This window comes from Colletes latitarsis, chromosome 6, assembly GCF_051014445.1.
Source record: "Colletes latitarsis isolate SP2378_abdomen chromosome 6, iyColLati1, whole genome shotgun sequence".
Taxonomy (NCBI): domain Eukaryota; kingdom Metazoa; phylum Arthropoda; class Insecta; order Hymenoptera; family Colletidae; genus Colletes; species Colletes latitarsis.
The window spans coordinates 26722106-26735658 of record NC_135139.1 but is presented as its reverse complement, the minus strand read 5'-3'; the positions used below and the strand labels follow the sequence as shown (position 1 = coordinate 26735658).

The window sequence follows — 13553 nt, the reverse complement described above, 5'->3', positions numbered from 1 at the left end:
TAATATTGTTAAGAAATAGGTACGAAAAATATCATAATAAACATGAATCGCAAGTTTATATTATCTCTTTTTGCTCCGAACTACTTTCAATAGCTGCAAATAAGAAAATTAAACAGAGCTGAAAACGATTTTGTAACAAACTGTGCTTTAATCTGTCATCGATACATTTACAATATACATTTACAATATATATGTATATATTTATAAGTTTTAATATACCGCTTCCATCCGATTCTTTTAGCAATAAGGTGGGTTAATGTATGATTGCGGCGTATTATACTTAATTTTTCGTCTTTATTCACAAGACATACATGCACACACCAGCCATACATACGTACACACATTTAAGTTCCCTACGTTTATCCCGTTTGTAACCTACCGCGGACGATTCTACAAGGTCTTTGACTTTGCAGATCTTTCTTTACATCGAGCACATCGTCTATGAAGGATATGTATTTTATATACAAAGAAACGAAATCTAGCTTACATACTATAAGAATCTATATATTCTACATAAGATACACCGGCAACAGTGTGCTCGATATCATACAGAAATCCTTCGAATTTAGAAATCACGTATAACCCTACGTATCGTCTAGTTGTTCCTTTTTTCCGTTTATTTGAACATAAAAAAGGAAAACAACATTCACAACAGGCTAAAAATTACGAGCGCTGTCACGAGGGGATTATAATCGTCTTCTCGCTAAGAAATCGAATATTGCATAATCCACATCTCGATCGATGCATCGAGAGAGAGAGAAATAGAGGCGCTATAAGAGCGTAATAGACAGAGGAACTTTTGATAGAAGGTTACTTCCGGTCACTAGCGACTGAACTTGACGCCTAAGTTGTCGACTAGCCATTAGAAAAACTATCAAAAATTCCTACGCAAAGTAGGCTTATCCTTTATGTACATATGACTACATAGTAGATTACCGAATAAAAGCTAAACATCTCTTCTTTTCTGTTTTTCTTTTCTGATAAATCGTGTAAAAATGTCAAAGTTTCGTATCGTTTTGATAAGAAAAAGTAGGGAAGAGGAAGGAAACAAATGTGAAATAGGGGTAGACAATTCGGTGCAACGGCCGGCACCCTAATTCCAAAGAGAGCTTTAAAAATCCGTTATTCGCTAGTCAATCAGTAAAAAATAGTTAGAAAGAAAGAAAGAGAATTGAACGATCAACTTTATGCGCCACTTTTACTGTTTGACGTTCACGAGTTTACGGTGCTTGTTTCGACGATCTTGAGGAATATCGTAATCAGAATTTTCCTCTATTCTTTTACTTCGGTACCGGGATTCCTTTTCGGAAAATTATAAAATTCGTTAACAAAAGTAAAATAAAAGAATATTTGGTAAACGATAAATCGATTACATTTTTTTTTAAATGAAAGAGATATTAATGCTGCTAATGCACTATAAAGGTCCTTCGAGTCAAATGATTTAAACAAGAAAAAAACACCGGCACCGATAGTTTTTTAACAGAAAAATTCTGATTATGGTCGCTGAGAAGCATGGTTAGATGAAATAGTGTTTACAATCGGAAACAGCGCATCATGTGGCGTTGGAGTGAAATTTTTAATATTTTCACTGCCATATCGGTCATCGGTCATCGATAACCGACCCGCCTACATTCGAGTGAAACATTTATAAATGTATTATCACTTATTTCTGTTAAACCGCGACTATGATTGACAACAGGAAAAAGGTACAAAGTATCAAATGCACTCATAAGCACTAGTAAACACAGTTTTATCTAAATTAATCTTGTACTCGTGTCATACAGGTTGTACCCAAACAAACGTTAGAAAAATAACAGACGTACATACGTTACATTTGAAAATTAAGAAAAAAAGTCTTAATAAACATGGGTATCTAGAAATCAAAGGATTTGCAGGCTCATTCTATACTACCAAAACTTTTTCCTAGTATTACGATGTATGTGCAGTAATTCCTTGTTAAACGTTCCAGACTGAATCCTGTGATTTTTAACGAGGACATACCACGCGTCTGTTATTTTTCTATCATTTATTCTAAAACGTTTTACACAGACAACCTATACGTGTTCTGAATAAGGAGAATGAGCCACGACGAAGTTCGAACCAGACCTGGACAGAATTGTATTCGAAATAGAAATAAGAAATAACTATTTGAAATAATATTTCAGTCTTTTGTTTCTCACAACGTTATTTTGAATGAGATATTTCAAATAAACTTTGAAATAACATTACCAATATTTTCATAACGAATAAATTTTCACTTGGTAATCGAAATATTTATTTGTCTTTTGCAAATAGAAGATTAATACGTTTTTAACGAAATATAGAACTATTTTGTCTTATTTTTCTGTCGTAGAATATGCCAGCAAAGTTTGTACAGGAACTTGTTCAATACCCTGAATACTTATAATTTCTATAAATCATTATTCACTTGATATATAGAATTATTATTTTCAAAGTTATTTCATGAAACAAATTTAATGTTAAACAAATCGGGATCGTCGGTTATCTGTATCCGAAGATCAATAGAGATTTTGTTATCAGATCAAGGGAGAATTATTGCAATTATTAAATAAAATAGCGATTTGTTGTTGTCGATAGAAATTAAAACATAACATTTCGATCCTTTATGCCCTTTTAAAATGTTCTAGTACATATTTTCTTATTTTCGTTGGCGTGTATATTGGTAAATGGCTCGAGTAAGACATAGGTGCAATAAATTGTGCCGTCTCAAGGATAAATACGTTACAATCGATAACAGAATGGTTTCTTTTTATTTTTATTTCTATTTTTATTTTCAATCAAGATTCTACAATATACTTACATCAAATACACGGAATTAAAAACCAATTATACGCGAAAACGATGTGCCCAATTCGTGGCATTTAAAAAACATGTATTAGAACATCTGAGGGAGACCTGTGAAGGGTCGAAACATTACGTTTAAATTTTCAACAATAATAAAATACAATGGAAAGGCAGCAGTTAAATTTCATTTGTACAGTGTGCGGTAAAGTTGATCATCCAAACTTTGGGTATACATAATACTCGAGAAAATAAATGAAAAAGTGTTAGCAAAAGTGACTCTAGAAATCAACAGTTTCCAAGTTCTAAGAAAAAATTTTATTTTTTTTTTTTATATTTAACATAATAAAAAACATAATTTTATTACGCTAAAGAGTTGTAGGAATTCTTGTAATACGTGGTTTGTAACTTGAAAAGTATCGAATTCTAGAGTCAAATAGGTGGAAGACACTTTGAAGATCTGCCCTCGATTATTAGAGGAAATTGTAACTGGAAATTCTTGGAATAATCGAGATAACCGATCGAATGAAAAATAGCCTAACACAGTGTATCCTCGTATTGTACAGAGATGAGAAATTGTTAGTTAACTTCTCGTCTCTGCACAGTAGCTATGATCCAAGCGTAACTTTCTCTCCACCGACCTTTCTTGATACTCGGTGGCATTCCCTTCACCGTCGACACCATGCAACGAACGAGGCTCTCGTGCAATAATCGAGATTCTATACTGTACTACAGTAATACACGGTTAATTTTCGTTTTATCGATTCTCCTTCCTTTTCTGCTGGATCAGGTTTCGTCGAGCTCGAGACGCTGAGTGGAAAAGATTAGCGGGAATGAATAGTGGAAAGTTAGCCGTAAAGATTTTAGTTAAAGCATAAACCGTGCATTACTGTATACATACCCGAAAGTTTGGATCATCAATTTTAAGACAGCCTCTATATCGGTGTGATCACGGTGACTATAAACTCATAACGATAAGATAACGCCGTTGTACGTAATAGTATTTAAAATAACGTTACTTGGAAAGTGCCCAGGTCCAGTTGGAACGATCAAGTCAATATACCATCAGGCGATGCACGTCCGTTAATGTCTATCCCTGGTTCTAAACGCTATTTTGTCCAGCCCGTCGAAGGACGGGTCTGCTGTCCGTCCGCAATACATTGTAGAAACGTTCAGACATCCGTTACAATGATTTTAACGGCTAAAGCCAGGACTGTCGATGATGATGCGGCGGCGGTTGAAGAGCGTAGAGGGAATGGATGTACTGTTGGTAGGCGGTTGGGTCCACTGTTAAGTTCGGGCCGTGGGGCGTAACGTAAGCGGACACTGGTGGTCCGTACGCCGCCGATCTCTGAGCGGAATGAAGAAACGGATGAGGCGGATAGTTTCTCGGCGGCTGATTGCTGAGCTTGTTGCAGGCTTGTTGCGCGGTGTCCGTGACCGGTGGATGCTGGGGCTGTTGCTGTTGCCTGAGTGCCATGCTGTAATATCGGTTCGGATTTCGAAACTCGTCCAAGAACGCGAACGCCGCGGCCGTCGCATCCTTATCGTAAAAGGCTGAGCTGGTGGTCGTGCTGGTCGAGGCAGCGAAATTGAAGGCACTTCCAGCTGGCGGGACCATGCCGGTGTTCTTCAGACTGATCGACTCCGCGGACGTCCCGGTGTATTGCGGGAAGCCAGGTATACCGGTGGCCGACTGCGGCTCCGTGCTCACCGCGGACGAAACGTTCACGACGTTCTGTTGCTCCTGTTGTTGTTGTTGTTGTTGTTGTTGTTGTTGTTGTTGTTGTTGCTTGCTCTTCCTGCTCTTTCTCGTCTTGGCGGGCGCAGCCGTAGATCCTGAAGCCAACGTTTCGCCGGCCCTGCGCGACATGGACAATATGCCCTGCGTATTCTTCGCAGCCGCCGTTTGCAGGCTCTGCAAAAGATTTAGGTCCAGCTCGGCGGCGCCCGAGGCTGGACTTCGCGCGTACGCGAGATGCTCCGACTTGGTGGCTGGCGGTCGTGGGATCGTCAGCAACTGTTGTTGCTCTTTGCTCGCGCAACCCACCAAGCCCAAACCCAGACGAGCGTACGCGTTGTTCGTGGCCACGGGATCGGCCAAGTTTCCAACGAACGCGGCGTCGAATTGGCTGGCCGAAACCGCGTCCGATTGCGACAACGCCATTATCGGGTCGAAACCAAACTGTTCTTGGCCGGTTCTCGTGGCGGTTTCTTGCGTCAGGCCACGAGACGCGTCGGTGGACGATTCATTGTATATGCGTTTCTTCACGGGCGGCAGATTGCTGCTGGTCGAGCTGTTTGCAGACCCGCTGCTGGTAGTCTTCGAGCCGGCGTCGAAGTAATGCGGACTGGGATAGACCGGTCTGGAGTTTGTCATCGGATAGCCGGACGTCTGAAAGCCGCTCGGGTAGAGTTGCTCGTGCGCCGACAGGTTCTGTTGGAATGCTAGTATCTGCGATTGGTCCTGCGACGACAGCTGATCGCCCGCTGACGACGTTTTTCCGAGGAACGAGCGCTGCTGAACGTACTTTTGCGCGTTCAGAGACTCGGTGAGATCGGCGAAACTAGAACGCTCTTGCGGGGCTTGTTGCTGCTGTTGCGGTTGCTCCTGTCGCGAGACAGACCTTTGTAGATCGATGTTTGGATAATTGTTTCCGAACGCTGATTGATACTGATTCGGCGACTGATAAATCTGATGGTTCGCGTTTAGGTTCAGCGACGTTTCCGCAGCCACGGTGAAGCTGTTTCGTTGCTGCTCGCTGCTCGAGGTCTTCTCGGTGGTGCCGGTGGTGCCGGTGGACTTGAGATACTCGGTTCGATGTTCCGTTTCGGTGACGGACGACGGCGGCGGCGCTGGGGACTGAATGTAAGAATGATTCTGCTTGAACCCTTGAGCATAACTCGAAGCCGCGGGAGGTGCTACGGCTGCGGCTGCGGTTGCAACCGTGGCCGTGCTCTGCGGGCAATCCTCCGTCGCAGCCTTAGACGGCTGCGATTGATGCGTGTAGTTTGTACTCTGTTGGGGGGATGGCTGCGAATAGCTCGTGGGTTGTTGCGATGGTTGCGAGGTAGTGCAGACGGATTTTTGTTGCGGCGACGGTTGAGAGTAGTTGCGCGACTGTTGAGGCGACGGTGACGGTTGAGAATAGTTGCGTGATTGCTGAGGCGACGGTGACGGTTGGGAATAGTTGCGCGACTGCTGAGGCGTTGGCGACGGTTGAGAATAGTTGCTCGCCGGCGCTTGTTGGGGGGAAAGTTGCGAATAGTTCTGCGGCGTCTGTGGCGAATGTATCGAGTGAGAGTAATTCGCGACGGACTGCTGAGGAGATGGCTCGGAATATTTAACGGGTGGCTGCGGCGACGGTTGGGAGTAGGACGCGTTTTGTGGAGAGCGTCGAACGAATATGGATGGCCCCGGCGGGGAAGGTTGCGGGAAACAGCTGTGAATTTGCCGCTGAGGCGATGGTTGGGAATAATTTCGCGGCTGAGGCGAGGGTTGCGAGTACGCGGTGAGAGGCTGAGGCGATGGCTGCGAATAACCCGCGGAATGCGTCTGAGGAGACGGTTGGGAGAAATTCGAAGGCTGAGATTGTTGCGGAAAAACGGTTGGAGGTTGAGGAGACGGTTGAGAGTAGGTTGCCGGTGGTTGCGGGGACAGCTGAGAATAACTGGACGATTGCTGTGGAGATTGGGCGTAAGGAGAATGTTGTTGCTGCGGAGATGGTTCGGAATACGTTGCCGGTGCCTGAGGAGACGGCTGAGAGTACGGTGAGTGCGGTTGCTGAGGCGAAGCTTGAGAATAGTTTGAATTTGAAGCCTGAGGAGAGGGCTGGGAATAATTAGCAGCGTTCTGTTGTGGCGATGGTTGCGAATATTTCGGGGTAGGTGGTTGCTGCGGCGACGGCTGCGAATAATTCGAAGGTGGCGGCTGCGGAGAAGGCTGAGGATACACCTGTTGGATCGGTTGCGGCGAGTGCTGCGAATAGACCGGAGATGGGTTCTGACCGCCGGTCGCTGGCAATTGCTGATTGTAAGTTTCGCTCGGCGTCGAAGTTTGAGGAAAATTGGCCTGCGGAGAACGTTGCGGAAACGTGGGCGATAATTGGTGATACACTTCCCCGGAATTCTCCTGGGGAGACTTCTGAAACGTTGGATGGGACTGCTGAGCCGGTATTTGGGAATAAAGGGGCGGTTGTTCGTAAGAGGACGACGGATACGCTGGAGACAGTGGATGATTTTGCGGTGACGGAGTAGGTGGCAATTGAGCGCTGTATCTCGGGGGCGTAGCGTAATAAGGACTATTGTACGGACTACTTCCCGTCGACAGTGCATCCTGATAAAAACCAGCTCCTCTTATTTGCGGCTCGACCGAAGCCATCACAGGTTGTCCCTGCGGAGAACGACCAGCACGACCGGGCGGTGATTCTTGAGAGAAGCTGGAAACCGATTCGCTCACGCTGCTGCCGCCCGTACTCATTCGTCTCTGTCTGCCACAGAACACTTCCTGCAATTCCCCATCTTTCTTTGCCGCGCCGTCCTCCGATTCTTCATCCTTCTTCTTCGATTTCGGCGCCCCGAACGCCTTAAACCAAGCGCTCAAATTTGGCGTCGCAGCTTTAGGCTTTTGAGTCTCTTTCACGCTCGACTGACTATCTTTAGATTCTTCTGCCACCGTTGGTATCTGCGTCCTTGTTTTTCCGCTCGATGATTTATCCTCCTTCGAGCTAGCTACCGGAACCGCAGGAACAGCGTTGTGATCTTCTTCCTCATCGTCGTTTGAAAAATTTGGATTCGGCGAGGAAACTAAGCTCTTGCAAATCAACTGAATGGAATCCACATTTTTTAAAACAGTCCCTAAACTAAGTTTTGGTTCCTCGTCGGCGACTTTGTTCGCCTGATCATTGTCGCTAGCCAGCTGGTGAACAGCTGTCTCGTTTACGTTAACGTTCGGTAAGTTAAGCGGCTTCTTTAAAAGTAAATTCCCCTTACTTTTTCCGGGCTGCAAACGATCGATCGTACGTTGTATCTTTTTTGGTCTGCTGGGTCCGTGAGGGCCAAAGATCTTAATAGAACTTGGTCGTTTTCTTGGCGCTTCTACCTTTGGTCCTGACCGACCAGATTCAACGGAAGAATGAAATATCGGAGAGTCGCTCCCGGAAGAAAATTCAGAAAGCTTTGGTGCGTCATCTAGCCATTTGTTGATATCCTATTCGGAGGTAAATGAAAAAGAAATGAACAATTAAACGTTTATTATGTCGTAATACTATCTATATAAATTGTATTATCTATGCATTTAACATGAAATATAAAATATCCTTACATGGAGTGTTTGCTCCGTTGCCTGATTCAATGCTTGTATCGAGCTTTCTTCCTTTCCAAATCCTTTGGTATGCTTGGTCTGAGCCACTTTTACTTTCTTTGTTTCGGTTGCTTCTTGGTCTTGGATTTTCAGCGTATCTTCCGTGGTAGGAACTTTTTCTTCTTTCATTCCCTTTTTTAACTTTGGTCGTCTTGCGCCGGCTTTATCGCTGTCTTGAAAGGTACTACCGTTTGAAGGCACTTTTTTTGAATACACATTGTGAAGATCGCTTTTCGCTGGTTTCTTCTGTTTCTCTTTTTCATTCTTCAGCTTCTCTTCCCGTCGCCTCTCGCTAATCTTATCCTTTAAACCGTCCAAGGATTCTATATCCTTATCACCTATAAATGCAGTAATTTTCTTAGACGTATTGGTTTCTTTTGAATCTAAATCGCTTTCTAGATCTAAGTCTTTGGAATCTATTTCGCTCGATATCTCCCCGTTTTTCGGTTCATCAATTTTCGGTTTTGATTTTTTCTCTTTGTCCCTTGCTCGACTTTTCTCGTACTTTTCCTCGGGCTTCGATGCTCCCTTATCTTTTTTCCGACTTTTCTTTACTTTGATATGCTGAGTCTTGTCTGTTTCTTCTAACGCGTCTACCTCGTCCTCGTTAGATTCGACCTTTTTCGCTTTACTCTTTTTGCTATTATTCGTAAATATCTCGGTCTCTTCGAGTTCTTTCTTCTCAATTTTTCTACTTTTACTTTTCGCGATGACTAGGGGCTCGTAATCTTCCTCAAAGTCTTCTTTCCGCTTCTTATTCTCTTTTGATTCTTTTAGAGGTCGCACGCTATCCGCTTCCTTTTTCTGCTTATGACGTTCCTTACTAATCTTTTTATTCATTTTCTTCAGCTCTTCAGATTCTTTGGGTGACAGCTTTTTGGTTTTCAACAATAAATTGTTCGCGTCAATGTGTTTCCTTCTTTTCGACGTTACAATACTCGACTCGGACATGGCGTCCTCGCTTTCTTGCTCCTCTTGTTCTTCCTCGTTCACAGATTCTTCGTCCTTCACTCTTTTACTCTTTTTCTTACCCCTTTTCTTCTTTGGAAGTTTATAATTTTTCCCCCGTTTCTCTTCCTCGTCATTTTTATCATTCGCTTTAGACTTTCCTTTACTTTCCGATTTATACGATTTAGACTTTTTTGTGGATTTTTTCGAACGCTTACGGTTTTGATGCGGCGATGAAACTCGGGAAGGACACGACGGAGAAGTAGGCGTAGCGACGAATGGTTTTGGCGACGAAGCATCCTCGTCACTGGATGTTTCCGATTCTAAATAGCGATTTACGGCTTTATCGAATGCTTCTTTAAGATTAACTGCCATTTCTGTGTACTCTACCAGAAAATACAATAATATCCACATTAGAAATGATGAATATCAATATGGCGTAATAATATATTGCTTTAGAAAAAATATACAAACCATTATCAGAACCATTGTATTGCCTACAATTATCCACTATAAGACAAAAATCACGTTTAAAATCATTTAAATTCTTGTATAAACCACCGTCGAGTTTTTCCTCCATTGTACTAAGATCCATAGGTTTCCGTACCACGCTATAGTATCTATATTTTAAAATATTAGTTTAATAGTATCATGGTTTAAAGATATATTAATTACAGGAATAATTATAGTATTATACCTTGGCGCATACTCTTCATCCACGGGATCAACAAATGGCCAGGCATCGACATGATCCTTAAGACTTTCAAGAACCTTATGCATCCCAACACGACGTTCTTCCTCCTCAATCCCAAACGAATATCCGAATTTATACCCATAATTAGAAGACACATAATTACCGTCACTATTACTTCCAACACCTTTCTTTTTTTCTAACCCTTCCACTTCGTCTCTAGTATGAATCACGATTTGACCAACAGCAGAAGCCAATGAATTATTAGTCTGCCGTCCTTTTTTCTGAATGGGCGGCGAAGACAACGGCGGAGGTGTTTCCTCTTTAACGTAAACATTCTTCGAGTTCTGAGCCCCCTTTTTACTCCCTTTGTTTGTTTTAGTTTTGATCTTAGATCTAACCATGACTGTTTCCATCTGTGTTGCGGGCTCGTGACTTCGAAGGACTCGTGAACTGTTACGTTGCAATAACTTGCGCCGTTGCTGCTTCTCTTTCAAATCAAAAAGCTTCGGAATTTCCGGCATGAAATCCTCGGATAAAGTACGGTAGAGTTTACGTTCGGTATCGTACTCCTAAGCAAATATAACAACATTATTAGAAGAGTCTAAAGGATAAAAAAATTAACACTTGTTCAATGAAACAATTACCGAATTACGAAATTTCTCAACTAAACGACTCCAGTCCTGCTGAGTGAAGCAGACAACTTGCCAAACACTTTCCTTCCCTTCCTCGTGTATTAAACTGTCCTCCTTCTTCTCCTCCTCTTCCTCTTCCTCCTTAGCCACTCTGCTTCGTCGTCTTTTGCGCTTTTTATCCCTAGGTTTACTTTTCTGTTTATGTGAGATGCTATCAGAAGTATCGATGTAATCCTCCCTATATAATCGAGTGCCGTAAAAGTACCAATAGGCAGAATTCTTACGATCATGTCCTAAAGGTTCGACTCGCAGACTATCCGAGTCCAAATTACTTAATGATTGCTCCTATAAACGTGTGTTGGAAACATGAAAAGATTAATGTAATTATAACAAATACGAATAATAATAATAATAATAATAATAATAATAATAATATAATAATATATCGACAATACGGACTAGTTTTTAAATACATACCACGTCTTCAGCGTCGAGCCTGAAGTCGCAGAGAGCCCGTAGTATTTCTACTTTTTGACGAAGAGGCAATAATTCGAAATCTACATCTGTATTAAAAGGATTCTCACATTTGTATTCCTGGAAACAAAATAATGTATCAATTATTTTTAATAGCATCAGATGTACCTTAAGTATCATGAAATATAGCAAACAATTATTTTACCTGGCATTTCTTACGAAACAATCTACGTAAAAACATCTGATAGTTAAAAGTGGAGATGTCATTGCGAGTGTCATTAGGTAAACAACCTTCGAGTAACCTGACTATCAACTCCTGTACTAAACGTCCCTCCGTTCCTCCATCCGTTAATAAAGCTTCTTCCAAGTCCTAAAATTATATAAGGTTAATATATATGTACACAACCAAAGAAATAATCGATGCAGCAACAAAAGAATAATGCATAAGCTTTTAATAACATAATAAAGCCAAAGCATGATCTATTTAATTTCCTGGAAGCTGAAGCGGTACTAACAATTCTCATATACAATGCCTACTCGTACAAGCAAGCATTTAGGTAAGTACCTCAATATCAAAGTCCAGAAGATTGAAGGCAGCCCTAAATAATGAGCAGAAGTGTGCTATACTTGGCACCTCCCACCACGATTGAATGTCTAAAAAAATAAAGGAACAATTGAGAGTTCCTTGATGCTATGTCTTTTTAATCTCTGTAATATCTCCTTTTGCATGTAACAAGACTAATGCAGGAATAGCATCAATTTGGAAACTTTGTTGTAACAAGTATGTACACAACTGCGTACATAACTAATAGATAGCGCATTGCTATGTACTAATAGCCTATCGATACTTTCAAACAGAAATATGTCGTATTTGTATTAGATACTATGCATATTACATTAATAAGATATATTATACTAGGAGTATACGCACGATGTATACAGAAATATATAAATATAACTTTTATATAATATATGATAATTAATAAAAGAAAAAAAAAAGTTTCGTATAATTCTTCATACTTTACTTATAAAATTTATTTATTAAATAATATTCACACAATGTGTCAATCCCTTTTTCACACTGTTATTGTCAAACAAGAAGTATTCTGTTCAACGATACATTCTTATTTTTTCATAGTTTCTAACATTTAGATTTTACAATTGGACATACATAAAAGTTTAGTTTTTTTTTAACAATAATGTTAAAAATATCAAGGTATTTAATGATATATTATTTTTTTTCATAGCAACTGTAATCGAATAACAATACATGAAAGTACACAATGGCTAATCGATTCAATCAATTCTTTGCTAACTTGATTGTTTATTCAACAATGCTAATTACTGGTTTCTACATTTCAATCAAAAACAATTTCGTGATCATTCACTACCAAGTAACAAAGCTACCTCCATTAAACAACAAGTATGTTAATGTTCACAAAAGGAGCTACATTTCAAAGTAATCAAGCAAAACACCTTCAATAATAAATATCAATCGCAAATACGATTATAATGCGGCCGTGCATCGATACCTTGCGTAAAATGTAACGCAAATGGTAAAACGGAAAAAAGAAGTGAGAGAGTGGGGAAAAAAACAACGAAAACGATTGTGTTGCTAAACTTGGGGTCATTGACAAGGACTCTCGATTGTGAGCATCGATCTTCCGCGAGAGATAATCGGTGCAATACGATCAAGGTGAACGAAAAAAATCCAGTGGATCTTGTCTGTAATCGTTTGCACGGACGACGGAAATGCAAAACTCACCTAGAATTCCGATGAAAGTGGGAAACATAACCCGTCCTGTGGCGGGCAAACCGGGCGAATCACGTCAGGGCGGATAAGGTTGTTGAAAACACGAAGGAGAATTGCGTGCCGCTGCCCCGTTTCAGGTGTGTAATTCAGGCGGGTCAAGAGATCGAAATCCACGGGGGTAGGCAACGATGAAAGCCAAGCGAGAAACACTTCCGCTCAGCGAAGCCGATCGCTTTTAAAATACCGGGATACACATCAACGGGCGGCTATGACACCCATAGTCCTCGAGACAAAAGAGCGGGTAATCGTGATTCCGCATAGCTCGTCCCGCCGTTTCCAAACGAATCCGAACGGTGAGGCACATTCGTTCACTGGCAGTTCCCAGCGAGGAACAGCTAACGCCGATTTATTTTGGCACAACACTACGGGTTGCCAGCGATGCGCGCGACACTTGCAACCATTCTAATCGGGTAACACTCTAGGCTCAAAACAACCACCAGCTTTGTTACCGATGAACTGCACCGCCGTTTCGCACGTCAGCCACATTAACGCGGAATTAATGCCGAACGTTTGTCGTAAACGAAACACCATTCACCATGATCGAACGTCCTTTTCCAGTTTTTCAAATTCGATTTCACGTACGCGTGTACGTGTGTGTATATACGTTGATGCTCCGATAAGGACAGTTTTCCGAAACGCACTACGCGACCGTACGGGTGCGGACTGTGCAGCAGCGGACTGCAACTGCGGGCGTACACCTGTGAACACACGTTACACAGATATGCATCGACGATGCATTTGGCGCGAAATCCGTTCGAACTCGATCTTTGTCATGGTTTGACGCTAGTGTTTTAGAATTTGGTATCCGGGAACTTTGTCGAATTTCTA

The 13553-nt window shown here is 41.8% G+C and overlaps 1 protein-coding gene across 2 annotated transcripts; it reads right to left on the bottom strand.

Moving 5' to 3' along the window:
• Nucleotides 1-12: 12 nt before the first annotated feature.
• Nucleotides 13-13374, bottom strand: LOC143342808 (uncharacterized). Of its 2 annotated transcripts, XM_076767063.1 has the most exons (9): nucleotides 12678-13374; nucleotides 11478-11566; nucleotides 11118-11282; nucleotides 10916-11032; nucleotides 10451-10783; nucleotides 9810-10375; nucleotides 9587-9732; nucleotides 8126-9498; nucleotides 13-8011 (listed from the first exon to the last, which is right to left on the bottom strand). In XM_076767063.1, exons 1-9 carry the CDS (start codon nucleotides 12703-12705, stop codon nucleotides 4004-4006), a joined length of 6825 nt encoding a protein of 2274 aa, XP_076623178.1. In that variant the 5' UTR covers nucleotides 12706-13374; the 3' UTR covers nucleotides 13-4003. The 2 variants fall into 2 exon arrangements, with proteins under 2 accessions (XP_076623178.1, XP_076623179.1); XM_076767064.1 differs by lacking the exon at nucleotides 11478-11566.
• Nucleotides 13375-13553: the final 179 nt, after the last annotated feature.